This window comes from Copadichromis virginalis, linkage group LG6 (genome assembly GCF_057382275.1).
Source record: "Copadichromis virginalis isolate Kocher_CV1m ecotype Utaka linkage group LG6, C_Virginalis_male_GT1.1, whole genome shotgun sequence".
NCBI classification, from domain to species: domain Eukaryota; kingdom Metazoa; phylum Chordata; class Actinopteri; order Cichliformes; family Cichlidae; genus Copadichromis; species Copadichromis virginalis.
Genome location: NC_140623.1, coordinates 41,565,154 through 41,586,430, shown reverse-complemented (window position 1 = coordinate 41,586,430; position 21,277 = coordinate 41,565,154). Strand labels below are relative to the sequence as shown.

Below are 21,277 nucleotides of genomic sequence, written 5' to 3'. Positions count from 1 at the left end.
TCTTCCATCCATCGCCTGTTTCGCCAGCTATCCCTACCGCCCTGTCTCCATGCTATATCAGGCTCGGTCAATTAACTTGACCGGCCGTCTCATCTGCTTCTCTCAGTCAATGCGCTTTGCTCTTAGAAAACACCTTTTTCATCTTTCAGACACATTCCTGTGGTTTACAGATTGCCAGGGATTCAATTTGAGCCACAGAAATGTCCCGTGCAATTCTCGAGCTGATCAGCGAGTGAGATGGGACCGCAGCCTCTTGGCTGCCTTGCAATAGCTGCAAGAATCACCCTTGTCAATCTGAATTGCTATGTTGGGGAAGAGGTTTCAAAGGAAGTGCGTAATATATAAACACCACGACCACAGATTGAACTGGAGAGCTCACGTAAGATATATTCATTCCAAAATATCACGAAGCATTGCAGTACTAAACAAGGCAAAACAGGTATTCGACAGAACATCACTTCATATTCTCTACTGTTCACTGGTTTCACCATACTTAAGCTATTGTGCAGAGGTCTGGGGCAATAACTATAAAACCACATTACATTCACTTTTTACTCTTCAAAAGAAAGCAATTCGAATCATCCACAATGCAGGTTATAGGGAACATACAAACTCACTATTTTTGCAGTCTGAAATATTGAAAATTGACGATATAGTGAAATTCCAAACAGCACAAATTCTATTCAAAGCAAAAAATAAAGAACTGCCAGGTAATATTCAGAGTATGTTTTTTTTGAAAGAAGGAAGTTATAATTTAAGGGGTTTTTGTAACTTCAAAACAATGAAGGTACGTACTACAAGAAAAGGCTTTTGTGTTTCTGTTCAAGGAGTGAAACTATGGAACAAACTGAATATGGAATTAAAGCAATGTCCAAACATAAAACTGTTCAAAAAGAGTTATAAAAATATGATCTTCTCGATCTATAAAGAAAAGGAAAATATTTAAATTAAGTGAATGTCTCTATTTAAAAACAAACAAACAAAAAATTCATGATGTGATATTATAGTATATAGTATATCAGAAATCTGTTCACTATTTTTATTACAAATTATATCAGTAAGGAAGCTGACTAAATATTCACTGATAATTTATGGGACAGGGGTGGGATTAAATAAGTGTATACTTCTTCCCACTCCCTTTCAACATGTAAATTAATCAGAATGTTTTTTTGTATGTAATTTGTATAGTATATTTTTTTTCTCTCATTTCTTTTCTAAATGTACTTGTATATTGTTCACATGTTGAAATAAATTACCAATCAATCAATGTTTGTGCCAGAGAGCAAATCTGCACTTGGAGGGTATCTGCTAAATCTCTAAAGCTGAACTTTTTCAGATATCCCAAAGTAATTTAAACTCCTTGCTCCTGCTTAATACACTCTGTGTGCTGCATAAATTACATTTGCTTCAACAACTTCCACAAATGTCCAGACAAAATCTGATCTGTAAGTGAGCTCCACCTCGCAGCTCAGCCTTTAAGCCACGCTTCAATGCTCTCCTAATAGTGTGCAGAGCTCTTCTTTCCCATACACCCATCACTTCCATCACCGTCATTCACATCAAAGTGTCAATCACATCACGGGGGCAGTGGGGCAGCTGCAGTACTGTCGCCAGCAGCAGCAGAAAAGTGAGTGCACTGATGAGAAATGGCATTGTGTTAAAAAAATACATGTGTTGTATCACAAAGGTGCACATAGAGGCATTTGCAACGAGTCAAGGCCAAGGCTTGCAGGTTTTGGGTTTAATAACGGGTTTCATTATGACAAGGCTAACAAATCTTTAATGAAATCTTTTATTGCTATAAAATCTCACACTCTATGGCACTACTGTGTCAGACATGTTAGGCAACCCAGCTGAACTGAACCAGTTTCAGAAATGATCCCTTTATTTCTGAACTATCAGGAAATGATTAAGTAAGTGAACATACAGAGACATACTGAGACATTCAAGTCATTCCCACAAAGGCCATTCTTTTTCCTGAGCTAATACGTAACGTTGCTGGGACTCATTAATTACGTTGTCCTTATTTCTCACACTTTTACACTACTTGCCCTGTCATTTGGCTGATAAATACACACTTAAGCTGAAACATAAATCAGTTAAAAAGATCATGTAAAGACAAAAAACAAATCGACAGTTTGGTCCATTTGTCCTTTAAGTTGGAAACAATGATTTTAATTGAGTTAGCCTACACTGTAGGAGTCCAATGAACTGACTTTAAGATTAGAAGCAGAGGGAACTATTGCTCTTACATACGTTTACAGGATTTAGTTAAAACATCAATGCCAGTGAGCTAAAACAAAGAGCCAATCCACTTAGCACAGTACAGACTATAGGCTTCTCACAGAGTGAAAGAGCTAGCTTGCGGTATGCTAACCTTCCCGCTAAGTTGAGAAGGGTCTGGATGCAGCCACTGTGGAGATCCACAGTAGGTGGAAACACGTGATACAGTGGAAACCGCGAAAGCGGATCGTAAAGGCTGGGACAGAGTCATTCATATAGATGTCGCATGGCTGAGAGCGGCTGGCCCGGGTTCGAATCCGACCCGTGGCCTTTTGCTGCATGTGCTACCCGCTCTCACTCCCACAGCTTTCCTGTCACTCTTCACTCTGCCATTTCAAATAATGCATTAAAACAGCCAAAATACCCAACATGGAACCCTAACCATACAATTTGTTCCTCTCCCAACAAGAAAGCTTTAAAAACCATCAATATTTGTAATATTTTTAATGTCTTTCTTTCATTATTCAATGTCACTGTATCGCTCGCTTTCTTTTTAAAGTTAATTTTCTATTTTTTTCTCCCTTTTAATCTTTCTCTCTATCTTATTTGTTGAATTACACATACTCTCCCACTTTATTATTATTTTGCACTACAAATGTACATTGCCTCCTCCATGTATTATGTTTGTTGTCATTGTTCCTTTTGAAATAAAGCTGGAGGGGAAAGAAAAGCATACTGTGGAGCTCCACAGTGGCTGCAGCCAGGTGCTCTTGCCTAAGGTTGTGGTGTGACTTTGGGAAGGTGCGCTACACTTCTGGGAACTGTGAGTTTGAGGTGATGTCACATTATTTTAGCAGGAATCTTCCACTAATGTAAAGATGCTTTTGATGCTCTTAGTTTTTTCAGCTTAATGTAGAGAGTAGCTTACAGATTACTTTGGAATTTTAGTCTTTAAAGACTTTAACGTTCATCTTAACTCGATACTGTGGCTTAAATTGATGAATTTCTACTGTTTCCTTGCTTGCCATTAAAGACAATTATGCAATGGGTCAATTAAAAAAAAAAAACAGAATCAATTGATAATTTCACAGTCAATATAAAAGGAAGAAACTGAACAATCAGCTACCTGTATGAGATCCTCAGTACTCTGTGCTGTGTATAAATTTACCCACTTTCTGCAAAGTCAGAGGGTCACAAATTGAGTGTGAACCGTACATGGTTCAAAACTAAAGGATTGTAGGAGTAATACTCTCAGGATCTCCTGAGAGTACTTATTAAATAAAGTGTCTGTTCATAAGGGCCTCGCAAGCTTGGCTGACAGTGTCCCAATATCCCACATTATCTACAAAATGTATATATTTTGTGAAGAGGGAGCTTGCCTGCAGGAAGACAGAGTACTCAAGAGACTGAGTTTACACCATATGACTTCAGACTGAAAGAAATAAGGACTTATTTGTGTGGGCTCACTTGGGATTTTGCTCGTAGAAAGACAGAGGGACTAGGAACCTAGTTTGTTTATAAGCATGTGCAGCTTGATGGCAAGTAAACGCTGTTCAGCGGAGCGTGACAACGTCCCCCCTTCCTGATCACTCCCAGGCACGTACCCGAAGGATCGCTTAGCCCACACAGCAGCTTCGGTTGTTGTTTCGATGTGTCTTTCATGCTTCCTCTCAGCAGGATGTGCTAAGTAACAGGTCTGAAAGCACACAGATTAGACTCCACTCGCATTAAATTTGGATGCTCACAACCTGATTTGGAAGCTCACACTGTAATTGCAGCATTACGCAGGAAGAGTCTGGCCAAGACACCGGGTGCATGTGAGTAAAATAAACAGAAAGAAACAGACATGGATACAGATTAAGGAGAATAAAAGCACATGAATCAGAGAACTGGCTGTGTACAAATATCAAATGTGACCAAATCAACTTAAAAAGATGTCATATTAAAGGGTAAGTCGCTCATGGACACACTCATGACTCAAGTGTGTAGGATGATGTAAACCTATCATGTATAATGTATAGCTAGTAATTCGAGGCATATATTTATTGGACTCGATTTTTACCCAAATATTTTACAATAAGGAAACCAGTTAAAACGAATAATGAAATTATTCCTGACCTGCTGTCCATCTACACCAAGCGGTGCACGACTAAAGCCAGGAAGATTATGATGGACCTCTCTCATCCCAACAACGGACTCTTCTCACTGTTGAGGTCTGGGAAGCGCTTCCGGTCCCTTAAGGCCAAAACAGAGAGAAAGAGGAGGAGCTTCTACCCCCGGGCTATTCGGTCTTTGAACCAGGTGTAGGACTGGACTCACACACTGTTTATTTGCACATTCTTTTACTGTAAAAGTTAAAATCTGTAAATTTTGTAGTAATCTGGCAATAGGTCAATTCTTACTGTCATTTAATGGTTGGGCATTGCACAGCAATAAGCATTTCACCACATGTCGTACTGTGTATGGTTGTGTATGTGACAAATAAAATTTGAATTTGATTTGATTTGAACAGCGATGCGATCGATATTAATTAATTTCCGATCTATGGGTATCAGCATTTACAGCGACTAGTAAACCAAAAAAGAGAAGGCATCGGAGAAACGCCGTTCAATTCTGCTATGCGAGCTGCTGTTGCATCATTTACCAGCAGAGGTCACTCTCTAACTCTCTGTTAGCAACAACAACTAGCTGATCTGAGCAGGCTCAAGCAAAAGGTAAATGAGTAAATAAATAAATATACCTGACAAAATTTAGGAAAAACTGTGCATATTTAGTGTCTGAAAGAACACTGAACACATCAGCCAATATATCGGAATATCTCATTTTTAAATCATCAAAGATCAGCATTGGTTTTAAAATCCTGTATCAGGTTCTACTAATAATCATCTGGATTTTGTTAAAACATCTGTGACTTTATTTGCTCCAAAAACACATTAATGTACAGAATACAAGTTCTCAAACGACAGCTCATAAACTGTACTTTTATATTTCTTGATGAAAAAAATCTATTTCAACAAGTTTTATACATTTCTCTTGTCAACAAACAGAAATAAAGGCATTTGTAGGTTAATTACTTGGCGAACCTTAAAGTGACTATTTGGAAGACGCGCTGTTATACCTGTGAAACAGTTGAGCCACTGCCTCGACTTCACTGTCAGGAAGAAGCCAAGAAAACATCTATAAAAACAGCATTTTTAACAGTGTTACATAAGAAATTGATTGAAGTTTTTTAAGGCATCTGAAGATACAGCGTGTACACCTGAAAACATGTTAGTAAGGGTCAAGTGAAGAATGGAAACTAGAGACATGACAGTGAGAAATGGTGGAAATAAGCTTTAAAAACATTCAGTTTAATTAATGAAAGCACAAACGTAAAGGTTATTTTCAGGTTTCTTACTTCCCTTCTTCAGGATTCTTTTAAGCAACGTTTGTTTCATTGTAGCTCTTATCATGTTTTAGGATTCATACTTGTGATTTTTCACTTGGTGGGGGGTTAGGGTGACCTGTCACATTTAAAAAAACAAACATTTACCTTGAAAGAAATGTGACAATAACTCACTCTTATTGAGTGATATGTCTAAAGTGACTGTTGTAGTTTATTTCTGTTGTATTAAATGTTGTTGTTATAAGAAGGGTATTCATCTCCTTCGTCTTCCTCCCTTTGGGGGGTCATCACAGCAGATCATCTGCCTTCATCTCACCCTGCCCATAGCACACTGGTCTACTTTCTAACCCGACTGTTCCGCTTCTTCTTTGCTAATCTCTTACCTTGAATGCTTTTCTGTACTTCCTCGTTTCCCCACTAAGTCTCCTTTTCCTCCTTCCTCTGTCAGGACACCAAACACCTTCTAAGGTTTCCTCACTACTCCAGCCGTACTGTCACAGCTATCTGGTATCTCCCCCTCCACCCAGATCCTTCTTCAGCTTCCACCACTTAATTCTTGTGTCTGCCTTCACTCGCTTAATCTTCGTGATTTCCAAAGTCATTCTGCAGATTACCATCCAATGCTGCTAAGCTACATTCTGACACCACTGTACAGTATAATATCTCTTTCAGCTTGCTCCTTCTGCATAAGATGTAATCCACTCGGGTGGATTACATCACCTACACGTCCACTCAAGTCTCCTCCAAAAACAGAAACAGTCACCATAGTGTCCCAGGTCAACTTTGGCACAGAAACAAACATGTTTACAGTTTTCCGCAAAAATTGCTCTGCGGCTAATTTCCCCTTCATAACAGCTGTGATCTTTTTCTGAATTTATCAATTTGTCAAGGCTTAAAGTCAGGAGCACAGAGCGATGCTGCTGGAAGCTGTTTGATACGGTTTGATTGGATTCAAGTCACTGAACTGGACTTTTTTACCATATTTGTATTGTTTACTCTGTTGCTGCACAGTTAGTAGGTATGTGTAATTAGCAGGTAATAGCTACTACAATTTGTATGCTTGTCACAGAGCGAGTGTGTGTGTGTGTGTGTGTGTGTGTGTGTGTGTGTGTGTGTGTGTGTGTGTGTGTGTGTGTGTGTGTGTGTGTGTTGACGCGATTGGGATTGAGGAATATTAAAAGTGTTAACATGTTGCTAAACTTTACTCCAAAATTGGTCATTGTGTGCAGTTTAGAGCGGTTGTAATGACTGACCTGATGGTGTATTTTGTGCTATTCTTTTCTTATGAAAACAGATTTTCTTTGAATTTGATTTTGAGAATTTTCCAGGTACAATTAGAGAAAAAATATAGAGTCAGTCTTTATTATTCTGTGGATACAAAATGTTATAGCAGTTTGTCCAATACCAAAAGGTTGATTCTGTTCATCTGGACATAACGTTTTTTGTGGGAGAAATGTTTCGTCAACCTTACAAACAGTACATTTGCACAATGACTGAAACTAGCCCACTGAATGAAAAGTGAGCTGTGAGGTCAGTTCCTTGATCATAGAATGCTACATCCACATGAACAGACTCAACATTTTGGGATCTATCGACCTGGATGATTGAGCGTGCATCAAGACAGTTTGTCCAGTAATTTTGCTAACAGCTAAAACGTTCAACAGTGGCGTTAGATTACAGCTATTATATCACCAAAGTCATTGAGATTAATTATCAGGGCACCATGAATTCTGGTTTAAAAGTTCATGTCATACAAGCTGTGATATTTCATTCAGGATCAAAGTTGGCGACCAATTAAAGAGACAGCCATTACTGTCCCTGAGGCTGCACTGCGAGCAAATGCATTCCAAACTTTTATGACAGATAAATTTTAAAACCTTTAGTGCACTTTCAAGAACAGGCTTTTATACTTAGGACTTAATATGTTGCAAGGCAACAAAACAGGATTGTAAAAAACAGATGAGCCGTATTGCCCTCTAACCACACCAGTTTTCCCTTCTTCACGGTTCCTTTTAACGTGGCATATCTGTTCTAAACGACATGTCTGATGAGCCGGTTGTGAATGTTTTCCATCTACTGCTCGTCTCACAACTCCACGCGGTGTCGACAGTCCTCAAATGTCTGAAAATGAGCAAACGGCAAAGGCTCGGTGGTGTCAAGAGAACCGGCAGAGACGTGACTTTGGTAAAACAGATCTGGGGTCTGCGGTAAACTGGGTGTTGCTACGGCTATGGGAACGCATGCACAAATAGATTCTCTCAACACCTCTGGAGATGGTGTGAGACTGTCAGCTGAGACAGCATATGTGAGTGAGCTTCTCACAACTCTTCAAAGAGTGTCACATGATCGACTCCTCATTAATTGGTGACAAAATCTTATGATGCGTTACTTTTCTGTTTGTATGAGAGGAAAAAAAACGGCACGCTGCGTCGTCTCTACGGGGTTTCATTTCATAATTTACCTGCTTCTGTTTGCTTTTATTAGGTACGTTCCCACAGGGCTTGTCCTATGTCTCTGCAAGCTCAAAAGCAAACGTCTGAGGCTGACAGGCAATATGTCAGCCTCCCTCTGAGTGACAGACCAAGGTACTTAATGCCTGACATTTCATAATGTAAATAATGCTGTGGCGGTGCATGTCTTACATCCATCTGAGCAATATGCCACCAGTCCCAAAGTGACTCTGCTCTTTACCTGTAACCTTTTTTCATAGAATTTCAATGCTGCTCCTGCCAGTACCAAGAACACAGTCAGTATTTGATCAGTTAGATCTGCCGCTCTCTATCTGTATTACTTGTAGATGTCAGTTGAAAACAGTTGGCAGTTTGAACAGTGATGCAGAAACACTGTAGCACTTAACCATTTCACTGGCCCTTATGGTGCCTCAAATGAGCTTTTATTATAAAGACCACTCTTGTGATTTAAATCGTTCTTTTCAACTCTGTGATCTAATCTACAAATATTCCACAAAATAAATAAAGTAAATGTACAAATAATGAAACACTCAAAAATATTAAGGAAAACAGGTGAAAAACTGAGTAGAGCTGAAAGTGGTGCAGGGCTACAAAAGGAGACAACGGGGGATTGATAAGAATGTAGCGATTTCAGTTACATAATCAATATTATATTATCACTTATCATTTGATTCATTATTGATTCTCACTCGGTTCTCATCAGCTTCCCTTTGAGTCTCCATCATCTTTAAGCATCATATCAAAGACTTTATATTAATGGAAATTAACTGTATGCTCTGTGGGTAGATGTGTGTGAATGTGGGAGATTTTTGCCCACTGTGATGTGATCAGTGTCGTGGTTGTTACTCAAAAAACTAATTATTACACATAATACACAAATACTAATTACTCCAAGGAGAAAGTAGTTCCTTATACTACTCGTTACATTACTTTCATGTTACACTGTAAAATGATCTGAAACACAGTGTCTGGTGATTACATAATTACCATTTAACAATGTAAACCTACAGGCTACGGCTCCACACACCAACATAAATCTCTATCCTTGTAAGAACACATATGATCTTTCTCTTAGCAGAACACAAAGATGATGAAAACCAAAAGCAAAGTTATGTCCACGCTGCAGACTGCGCTGCTATTTTCCTCCTCCAACATATGAACTGAAATCAGCTGATTGTTGTGCCAGTACAACGACCGATAAGCAGCTCAAAGGGCAGACAGACGAATAATTCCAAGACATTGGACTACTGGCAATGGTTCTCGACAACAACCAGTTCTCAGTTCTTCTCTTTTAAGGGGATAACTTCCATCAATTAAGCTTGGCTGTTTCATGGGTAGGACCACAGACTTGTCAGTGATGATACAGCCTGCAGACTGGAAGCCTGGTATCATTAAATGTGGCAGGTTTTACCACTACACTACTGCTGAGCTGTTTTGTGGTTTTTTGATCATCGTATGCTATAAATGACCCACTAACCCTATAACCGTAACCTTAATAACCACAATAATAACCTTTATACTTGTCATTCAACACCACAGAATGCATTTTAAGTACACAATATGCCAAGTCTATAAAATCACATGGGGAGGTATAAACTGTTCAAAAGTTTTGGCTGAATCCACTCTGAGCTCTACGTAGACCTTAAAACAACCAAATGCATCTGCTCACGGTTCCCAAGAGGAAGAGAATACATCAAAGCTCAAGACGCAAGTCTTCACTAATCCATTTAGTGAATTAAAAGCAAACACTACAACATTAAAAATAAATCCTGTAGCAGACGGCAAGACAATGAAGAGTCAGAAAGTAATCAAGTTGAAATGAAACGGGCGTGTTTTTAAAGTTATAAAGAAAAGACCCAAATCGGAGGAGCTCAGGTCAAAGTTTGGAGTTACAAAACTAGATTTCCTTCATTCCTCACAGATATTTTGTTTTGCATATTTAACCTTCATCTGTTTTAGGTTTATTTTTTTAATTCTCACAAGTGCCAGTTTAATTTGATCCTGCATATTGGTCGGTTTGGAGACGTAGATCATAGCAGCTGTTAAACTGTAAGATGGTAATCCTAAATTTTTTTGTTCTCGTTCGTTATACAAACTTAAAGCTAATCCGACAGCCAAATTTGTTGTGTTGAAATGATCGAATGCTGACGGAGCAGTGGGGAAAAAAATGTTTGTCCTGTCCTCTACTGTTAGCACTTAGCTCAAATTGAATCAACACTTACAGTATGGCAGTTACATTTTTTACGTTTTACTGGAAATGAATGAGAAAGACTTTTAATTCACAGCTCCTTCGCCTGTTTGATTGCACTACTTGTGAATGACACATATGAGTATTGACGGATTCTCAGTGACACCGTCTTTAGATCTTGCCATGCCATTACTACAGTGCGGTGCTGTCCACCTACACAGCTCAACACAGCAAGTTCACAGCAGCTCTCTGTGCTGTCAAATGTCTTTCTGGAGAGTGCAAGGAAGTAAAAGAGACAGACACAAAGAAAAGGATTGACAAGCACAAAAAAAGAGAAAAGTCCAACAGAATGACAAATCATGCCCTTGATAAACACTGGGGCCATTCTCTGGGAGAGGGAGAAGTTTTAGAAGTTAAACTTTGGGCATGTGACCAAAAAACTTGAGTCCTGGATTTTTATTGAAGCTGGACATAAGTGTATGATAAAAGTACAAATCATGGGCGTAACGTAGAATACACGTGTCCAGACTGCCTTTTTATTACTTTCGTTTTGATGCCGGGGGTATGCGTGCAAGCGTGTTTTCCTTTGTTTGTTGTTTGAGGCTAACGTGACTCCTGTGGCCAATGTTTCATGAGTCATAATTACAACCTCCAATCCAGCCTGACATACAAGCTTTCAGTAATCTGGGACATCTGAGGGATGAGCAAAAATGCCTTAAAGGTTAAATATTAAGAGCATCAGAGCCCTTATCTGTATCCCTTTCACTTTGGCTCCGTGGCATGCCGTTGACTCATCTGTTTATTTATAAAGTGGCTCCGATTGTAAAGACCAAGCACATCTGTTCCTGCTTATAGCAACAACTCGACATATTTAATGCAGGATGTTCTCGAGTTCGTCGTCTGCATCGGCTGAAAGAATAGGGGCAAATTGTTTCACAGTCACACAAGTCTATTCATATCACAAAACCAAATAGGGCTGCTAAATAGTAATGACTGTTTGGTTTTTGAGGGTGAACGCAAGTTGATGGAAGCAGAGCAGCAGAAATGAAAAACAGGAGGAAAAAATCCAAACCGTTTCTGACATTCTCAAGATTTTTTCCTCCCTCGTCTCCACTATACGGTCATTTTGTGTCATGAGCTACACTAGTTTGTCAAGCCCACAGAAACACCCGAGGCACAGGATGGGATTTCAGTCCAAAGCAAAGTGCAGGCCATGGGAGCCGGTGATACGTGTTTGACTGTAATTGGTTTGGTTACAGACAGGCCTAAGTGGTGTGGGTGTAACACCGAGCTGTGCAGTGTGGAGCAGTTGGACTTGGACATTTGGAATTGAGAGAGGGGAAAATACTTTCTATGTTTTATTGCCTTCCAGTCGAGGCTAATTATGTTTTGACTCTGAAGAAGAACAAGCAGCCTTGTTGAGATATCAGTGCTCACAGCAGATGAATATATTTGAACTGTGCTCTAGTGATTTTTTTCATTAAGCTTCCCAAAGTCTCTCTTCGCATCTCGTGATGTTAATTAAAGTTTCAAGCAATTATTTTTTTTAAAAAGCGTTTACGCTAAGATAAAGCATGATTTGTATAGGTTTTGATTCGTGCGTAGATTCGAGCCGAGACAAAGTGTTGAGCTCTTTTCCTCCTCCTACACCCGCTGCTTGTTCCCTCTACAGAGGGAGCAAAAATGCTGCATAAAAGGCAGCTTCCGATAAAATGTGGACGACACGGCAAGGAATGACACATCCACTGCCAGCTCATGTCCGAGTAGACTCACACCACATTCTCCAGATACTCTGAGTGTTGGGATCCAGCATCATCAGCTGGACCCGAACGCTAATTCTAGTCCAATTACATTCAGTCGCCGTTAAGTGAATGGCTTAAAATTCCACGAGTGCGACGAGTGTGAACCTGCTCTAAGAGCTGAACCAAGGCAAAGGACACGTTTGACATCGTCATCACCTGGACAACGGCCACGATGTGGAAACACCCACAAAATTAAGACACACTCTTCATCCTGGTGACACAACAAAAGAAAAGCCAAAGTGTGTCTCGACCAAAGTTTCAATACCAAAAGCAGTGCAGAAATTATAAGCCAATGTTTCCATTAGGATGTCATAAAAAATAATAACCTTTTTAAAAATATGTCTTCAGTCATTATTCCAGAAAAAACATCAAAAATCCAGTAACTATGTGAGTGTTTTGGTTTCCCTCGCATTAGTGTGAAAAGGAATATTTTGGAATCAAGAGACATTATAACGCTTTCTCATGAATAATTAAAAAAATGCAACCCTAAAAATGTTACAGTTGCAGCTGTGAAATTCTGAGCTGACATCAACACCTGAAATCATTTTGATCAATAACCTTTTTTTCTGGTCTAGAGGAGGTTTCTCTCTTTTTCTGGTAACTGATTTCACTTTAAATTGATGTTACGGTTAAAAAACAGAGAAATGTTCATAATAATTATAAAAAAGTATGTAAACTTTGAGGTATTAATACCACTATCTGTAAATATTTTGCCCATGCAAGAAAAGCAGGCCAATACCAACACTTTAGTGCAAATCCTAAAAGAACTGCATTTAAGGAATTCCACTTTTTCTATGCAATCATTTGTTGTTGTTTTTTATCACACAAAATAAATAGTCTCTAACACTGTCCAGCTAAACTCAGCCCCACTGCTAACCCTCAAAACCTGCAAGGTGTCCTAGCCCTATGCTATGAAAATATGTCATTTTTGTTTTTGCAATTGTTGTCTCGTGTGAGGCAAAGAAGAGACAGGAAAAAATACAATATTCTGATTGAGACACTTTAAAAAATATGTATTTAATTTAGATCTTGGAATGGGGTCTAACCACAAACACACTTTTTACTCTGGATGCCCTGAAACATCTGACACCTTATTTGAGACTTGACACAGAAGCTTTGCTGGTCATGTGCTCTGTAAATATGCTCCATCCTCATATTAAACTTGGAGAAGTGAAGCAATAATTAAGCAGCCTGTTACAGGTGCACTTGCAGTTTCTTCCTCCTGCCTCATGAGGAACTCCAGCCGTGACCTGCAACACCGTCAAACCTAATCTCCTCAGTCCTGCCATTAAAAGAAAGGGCCCACGAGCAAATGCAACTGTCGACTTTGCAGTTCCTTTTACTGGCGTGTCTCAGGAAACCTGTCAGCAGTAGAGAAAAGAGGGAGGCTCAAGTTGCTTCACCTCTCCCACAACCTGCTGCACTACCTAAAAATCCTGCCCTCTGGCCACAGATGCTCAAAACGAACAGCTTTATCCCGACATCAGTTGAGTTGCTCAGACTGCAGAAGTTCCTGAGATAAAGCCCCTGGACTCCCACCCCAACCCGTCTCTGTACCTTCTTCAAGGGGTCATTCTTTGCCCACCAGACCAAAACCACGTGCACATTTAGGCCTGATATGAGATTCAAATACCATGAGTTAAAAGATTCCTGTGGAAATGATGGGCTAGGACTCCTGACTTGTGTTCTATAAATTTCAGATCCTTCATTTAAACCATGAAATGTGTGGAAATGTGTAGATTATTACATATGTGAATGGCCTGTATTTGTATAGCGCTTTACTTAGTCCCTAAGGACCCCAAAGCGCTATGTGGACCTGACAGTTTAATTAAGAAGTGGGGATCTGTACTCTCTCTCTCTCTCTCTCTCTCCCTCACACACACACACACACACACACACACACACACACACACACACACACTTTAAGCAGCGGAGACTCCGTTGGTTGTCCTGAGGCCGGTGTGCCCACCTGATGGCGACCAGCCTACGCGCACACTTGTCTATGCTGTGATTTCGTGCATATGACCAGTGATGCTTTAAGCTGACACAGTGAATCACTTACGCTGCTGTTCTGCCCGGACCAGTGCACCATAGCCTGGTTGTGAGACGAATCTCCGGTCAAAGCGAACGTCGAACTGTTAAGTTTTAGCTCCTCCTGCCTCGGACCGGCGGCTCTCCGCTCCTCTCCGCTCCAGCGCAATTCAGAGCGCGCCACTCTGCGCCCAGCCACCGTGCCCGTGGCCTCTCCCCGGTCCTGATTCTGGGCCGAACGGGAGGATCCGACTTTGTCCCCGTGGCTGTTCCTCCTGGCGCGCCTCCTCACACCTTCGACACGGCCGTTCTTCTTCTGGCCACTCGCCGACACGTTGGAAACTTTCATCTGCGTAAACTCGCTCTGGCCGAGTTCGCCTTTTGCGCGCAGATCTCGTGTATTCCGTTTGAGGCTCGTCTCCGGGTATTCCACCCGAGCTCGAGCGCATTCAGCGGACCCAGCTGCGCAACTGAGCCGCGGAGTTTCCGCACTCGCGGCCCCGAATCTCCGCTCACTGTTCCCAAAAACTTGTCCCCTGAACCCTGTTGCGGACTCGCTCGTGTGAAATTTCAGCAGTAATTCCTGTCCGAGCCACTTACTTCCAGGCTGGCATGAGCGGCAAGTTATCTCAGCCTCGCCGGCGTGAAGGAAGCAGGGCACCGCGAAAAGCAGAAACCAAAACGCGCGGTGCCACTTTGGGCAAAATATGACCTCCCCGTTCATCGCGGGCGGTGCGCAGGATGCCGTGGGTGCTGGATGTCCTTTCCCCCTCGACTGTCCTCCCTTGATTTTCGGGGTGTAAACTGGTGCTCGGCTCTGGAAGAGGAACTGCTGCAAGTTGTGGCGTTGCCCAAATGCAGTGTTGTAAAAAGTGCGGCTGAGCCTAAGTGGTCCAAGTTGAAGGATTTGATCAAATGAAGCCGCGCGCGCATGGGGGAGGAGCTGAGAGATCCAGACTGAGAGATGGAAGGATAATGTTGCGACTGTCTTTCTCCATATTTGTTATTTGCCAGCATATGGCAGCCTATAATTAAAGCAGTCAGTGATACAGTCATTTTGTTCTGCTGCTCTTTTATTTCTCCTCACAGCCACATTTTTAGAGGAAGCTGCTGCAGCTTGTTTTTTTCTCCTCTCTCCTGTTGCTGATTTTATCACCAACCTCCCTCCGGGGAAGCACATTTCTTAATTTAGCAAATGAAACTGAGTTATTTTACTTGTGATGAACTTGTTTGGATCGGGCCCTTTCGGGTCTCAGCGGGAACTTCGGGTAATTGGAACGTATTAATATGTTTCCAATTAAGTCACGGATGACATATTCCATGACTTATTAAACAGCAATAAAGAATTTAGCAGCCCACGCGGGAACATGAGATTTTTACACTTTGCATCTCTTCATACATCTCTCACCCCTCCAGGATGTGTTTGCGTTTACTGTGCGCACCAGTCCAGCTGCGGGGAAGCTCAGTGTGGACTGAGTCATGAGTATTTAAATGCTCTGGGAGACATCGGGTATGGTTTAGTGTCAGGCAACAGGGGGCGAGTGGGACAAGGCTGGACATTCATTTCTATCTGACCCTGCAGGTCTCTGTGCCTAATAACTGAAGGATGAGCACTTAGTAGCACAAAGGCTATACAAATGGCCACAGACTACTACAACAGCTGGCTGCTTTCTATTTTACAGCCATGAGGGAATAAAATGGACAGATTGTGCCTGGAGATGTGATAATTTTACCACAAGGAAAAATATCTAAAGGCGACAGATTAAAGTGTAAAGGCTCATTGAAGTATTGCCAAACAACACTCCTGTGTAGAGAAACGCTTCCTCCCAACATATTTGTGTCACGTGCTCTGAAAAAGCTGCTGAATATAAACTCACTGGGTTTGAAAAGAGTCTTCTGTTGATAAGGACCCATCTGGGGTGATAACAGTGCAGTGCTGCTCATTCAGAGCCACCTTCACTGTTTCCTGAGAGCAAATCATCTCATTTCTCCGAGCTTTGAACCATAATCAAGCCATTTAACAGTGTCATATCAGATGATGATTTTAGACTTCCTAAACTGTCTAAAGCTATATTTGTTTTTATTTGTTTGCATTTACTGTTATATTGTTGCTCATGGGGTTATTAAACCCGATAAACAATCCACTTAGCTCGCTATAACCTTCAGAGACGGTGGGAAAATGTATCCTGCAGCACTCTCCAAGGTCCTGATCCTGAAGTTTTCATGGTTAGTTACAAGAAGCTATCCTCGTTAGATGATCCCTGCACTCACAGTTTAATGCACTTTGCCAATAAACCAGGCTTAAAGAAACTCATTTGATTCATTTCCATCTCCACTTTATTTTCTATTAAACTCAGAAAATACTAAATTTTTGATTAAAAATATTGGCTAATTTTGAATTTGATGACAGTAACAGTGACAGGACCACGTACCACTGTGTAGCATCCCCTCTTCTTTTAACAATCATCTGTAAACATCGGGGACCTGAGAAGATCTCCTGCTGGAGTTTAGGGACAGCAATGTTGTCCTTGGTCTTTTTTGTCATATCTTTGGTTTCATGATGCTCAAAATGTTGTCAGATGATGAAAGGTCGGGACTGCCGTGATTTCTGGAGGTGTTCATGCAGTGATTTCCGTGACAGAATCATGTCTGGGCCTGAAGATCACACGGATCCAATATTGATTTTCAGCCTTTTCCTTTGCGCACAGAGATTTCTCCACATTCTCTGAATCCTTGGATGATATTTTGAAGACATAATCAAAGATTTTTACGTTAAGGAATGTTATCCCAAAAATGTCTACATTTGCAGTCTGTTGCAGCTGTCCATCTTTACTACAGGGAAACTGGTTCTATAAGATGCTCCTTTAAGAGCCCATCATTTAATCGAACAGTTGCCGATTAACCTAATTAATTTCAAAATGTTTCTCCAGCTGTTTCTTTTCGGCCCCACTTCCTTCTCCGGCCTTTTTTGGCCCCATCCCAAAGTTTTTGAGACATGTTGCTGCCATCAAATTTACAATGAGCTCATATTTTTCAGGAAATAGTAAAATGTCTCATTTTAAACGGCCTTAATGTGTTTTCTGTGTCATACTGTGAAATTTGCATACCACTCAATTCTGCTTTTATTTACATTTTGCGCAGCTTCCCAACTTCTTGGAGGTCGTATTTCTCTGTCTGTTTATTTAAGCGCTGGTAGAGCCCCTCAGCTCATTTTCTGTCAGAAACCTCCAGTCATTATGTTCTTGTTGTTGTCTGTGTCATAGAGTCACCGTGAGTTTAGAGTTTAGAGTTTGTGTCACTGAAACAGTCTTGTTTCACGTTGTCCAGCATAACTGACCACAAAGGCTGTGTCTATATACTGAGATGTAACCCGTTCATAACCTCGGCTAGCTCTAAAAACAATACTCACAATAAGAATCAGAATATGGAGCGGTCGTGGTTAAAAGAAATAGTCCCCAAAATACAGGAAAAATTTTTTTTTTGTTTATTTCAGCATCATGGGTTTTTATGTTGGCATCAGTGTCTGACTTTTATTTACATATTACCTTTAAAAAAAGAAGTAATCCCTTACACTACTTACATTACTTTTCAATTGCTTGTCCGCATAGACCGTGTTAACAAACTGGCTGAATGTTTCATATCTACAGATATACAGATACACACTTCTTTTAATACCACATTTAAAAACAGGCATTTTAAATATTAACATAAAGCTGAAAGCAAGATGGGCAAAAACAAACCAGAGAGCACTTACAGAGAGAAGATACTGACAGTGATTCCACTGTGGAAGTGAGTGCCGGTACAAATACACAGTCCTACAAGCCTGTACATCTCTGCCCCATCAGCCTGGCTGGGATTGGCATGGACTCCATCCAAACTCTGACATCAGCACAACTGACTGCAGTCGTCTCCTAAGTGATAGGTGCCACTGCCAAGAAAAATACACCACTGCTCCATGGCAATAGGGCTGGAGGTTCATGACAAGCAGAAAAGAAGCCAGTTTGCACTGCTAACCTGCACCAGTGACTTAACAGTCAAACTCTGCACATTCTGAATGTTCTGAGAAATGCCTGAAGGAGGTCAGGCTCGATGAGCCTTTTGGAGTGTTGGTTGCCTCTTTACCTCTTCTGAAATCCTCAAGAACTGCCTAGCTGTTTGGTGAGACTCCTGTCTGAAGTTTAGCATTACGGAAAATTTCTGTCTTTAAAAGAAGTCTGCACAAGTTGTTTCATAATGAATGCACCTATATTTTTCTCACCTGAATCTCACCAAAAATCATTTCTACGTGAGAGCATACCAGTCTCACCTTTCCATAACTGAAGTCATGGAGAGCGACGTCAACAGCGAGAATAAACTAAACCCATGTAACAATAAATTGCAGCACAAGCTTATTTTAAGGTAATGAGGAAACAGTGTTGTGACGGCACAGCTTGTGTGCCAGAGAGCAAATATCCCCTTAAAACAACACACATTAAAGGGGTTAATATGAATATTGTATAATCCTATTTGTTTTGAACACGCCAAATCTTTTTTTTTTAAATCACAGACATCAATTGTAGTATCGACCTGAAATATTCTGTATTACTCTGGTTAAACTATACACGTGATTTTCCTGCACTTCACTGTTCACCCTCAATATTGTTCTTTGGTAATATGGATGAAATGGCCCTTTAAATTACCCTCTCTGCTTTTTTTGTGACCGATCCTCCCCAGCCATGTTCTACCAGAGACGTTAAAGATGATAAGTGCTGCCTTTCTTCATGGCACACAGCATTAGGCAGACATATTGTACTGGATTAATGGTGCTGCAATGGGCAGGGCCCACATGGCTAGCAGACACTTATCAACCCGTTTGTGTGCGTGTGTGCGTGCGTGCGTGCGCGTGCATTGTAACCGTCTCACACCACATCATCTCCTGTCCCTGTCTGGACTCACCATCCATTCACAGGGAATCGATGCCCTGCCAATAGCAGAGATGGATTTTTGAGGATGTTGCAAAAGGCAATATGCAGGCCTGGGCTGTCTGATTTGTGTGCATCCCTTTGGACTATGAATGCACAACAAGGTGGTGAGTTTCAGAAATCAGAGAAAAGTGTTCTTGTGTGAAAAATGAGGGCAGGGAATTTACCGCAGGGCTTCAAAAAAATCTAACATAGTAAAATGAGCATGACTGAGAGCCTTTAAGCCTTTCCAGAGGCAAGTGGAACTACTCAAATGGTCTTTGCACTTACACAGTGCAGAGTGTAAGTGTTTGACAGTTACACTTTTGTCCTTTTCTTTGCTTCAGAATATTTGATCTGAGGAGAGAAAAAAAACCTTTTAACACCCACCGTGTCACTGGAAACCCACCTACGGTTAAGAGTAGAGGAAGGGTTCAATTAACGTCCACCCCATGTTATGGAAGTTTTTTGCCTGTTCCGAACACCCAAACAGGAAAGCTTTTAACAGAAAACTGTAATACCAAAGTGTATAATACTTCATTTGATAGAGCAACATCGTGTAGCTTATGAAAATCTGCTATTTTAGCGTGTGGTTAAATAAAGTTGGGCCACTGGTGACCACATAGATTTTAGGAAATCAAAGCCTCAGTTCTATTTTGTGTAGATTTACACGAGTGTCATAATAAGTGCCATTGAATCCTCCAGGAGTTTTGGACCAACACAGACATCAGCAGGTATCTTCTCTGGGAAGTTCTGCTTGGTATAGAATCTGTTTGCCTTTAATCTGATCGTCAGCAGGCAGCTCGCAGTTCAGTCAGACTGAGATCAGCTGACTGATTGAGCCTATCCCACCTCAGCTCCTCTGAATGATTTAGTCAAGTCGGGCGTGTGCTTAATCGGGCCGTTCTTGTTCTCCTAACCAAGTAGGTTATATTGTATTAACCTGACCTAGATGGGACATGAACCGCAACTTATTTAACTGCCACCGAGGTAATCAAAGTCAAAGTCGAATTTCTTTATATAGCACATTTAAAACAACAACCGTTAACCAAGGTGCTGTACAATTAAGATAATTAAAAGAAATAAAAACATAGGGAGACATGAGAAGAGTTAAGAAAAAGAATCATTAAAATTAGAATATTTGAGTAAGGAATAAGATCAATAAAAGTAACACAAACTCATTCTGATTTAAAAGCAGGTCAATCATCTGCGTAGATACTGGTAAAGCTGAAAGTTAGCAGCAGAGCTACTTTGACAGTTGTGACTGCACCTAAACTTGGCTAATTGCAGTTTAGGTGCAGTCACACCTAAACTCCACCGTGCTCTGCAGCTCGTTCCACTCCACTCGCTCTGCACAACATCCAAACGTTTGTGTCTCAGTGAAGGAAATTCTAGTACATGTAATTATCAGGTGTGTGTGTCTGTAGTGTGCTAACCAAACTAGCTAAGCTTCAAATAAATAACAAAATACAGTTTGAGGTTCAGACTTTGCTCCATTTTTCTGCTGCTTTCTTTTTATGTGTTACCTTAGGCCTCAAGTTCTGTCTGCATCATTGACAATGAAACATGTTGGTCTGCATGCGGGGGATAGGAACGTAGCTGCTTTGCAGTCATAGATGGCATCATGCAGGTGATTTTTTTTAATATACTTTCATTTTTAATGTCCATTTATTTTTAAATGTCCTACTGCAGCCTGGTGTTTGTTTGGCTTTTCAGATCACATCATTATATGTGAAACACAGCAAACACAGAGTCCCTATTATCATTCTCAAAGCCTCACATTATTTCAGCCATTCACCTAAACACTAGCACTGACTCATAAAGCCAAACCTTTTACAGCATTGGTCCCCCTCCCTGGGTCAGCTCCTGAGGTTACTCCCAGCCCAGTAAAAGCTTTCCAGCTGTATCACAAACAGGAGCTGGAATCAGTGGAACAAACATGGATGTCCCTTTTTCCAGCCTAAAGACATTCCTAACAAGAAAAGGAGAGGCAAAAGTCCAGTGAATGCAAAAGCTAAGCTTGAGTGTGTGGGGTTTTTTAGGTGAAAAAGCAAGAGTTGAAAAGAGGAAGGAAGTCAAGAACAGAAGCCAAGCAAGGAAGAAGAGGGTGGGTTGGCACTGGGTAGTAGGGAGATTAAGTAAATGGCTCTTTTATATTGCCTGTGTTCAACTGAAATGGAAAGTTACTCCAGATAAATAAGCTTCCCAGTAACACAGACTTTATTGGTATTCATACA

At 40.8% G+C, this 21,277-nt stretch overlaps 1 protein-coding gene across 7 annotated transcripts in view; it reads right to left on the bottom strand.

Annotated features, from left to right (window-relative positions):
* sorcs1 (sortilin-related VPS10 domain containing receptor 1) overlaps window positions 1-14,985 on the bottom strand; it is a 194,768-nt gene extending 179,783 nt beyond the window's left edge. For 5 of the 7 annotated variants that reach the window (XM_085460487.1, XM_085460488.1, XM_085460489.1 and 2 more), the window contains exon 1: window positions 14,132-14,985. In XM_085460487.1, the coding sequence (XP_085316613.1) occupies window positions 14,132-14,824 (693 nt within the window). In that variant the 5' untranslated portion in view covers window positions 14,825-14,985. The remainder of the gene's footprint in view (window positions 1-14,131) is intronic. The other 2 variants (XM_085460494.1, XM_085460495.1) reach the window with 2 other exon arrangements.
* Between the last annotated feature and the right edge of the window lie 6,292 nt (window positions 14,986-21,277).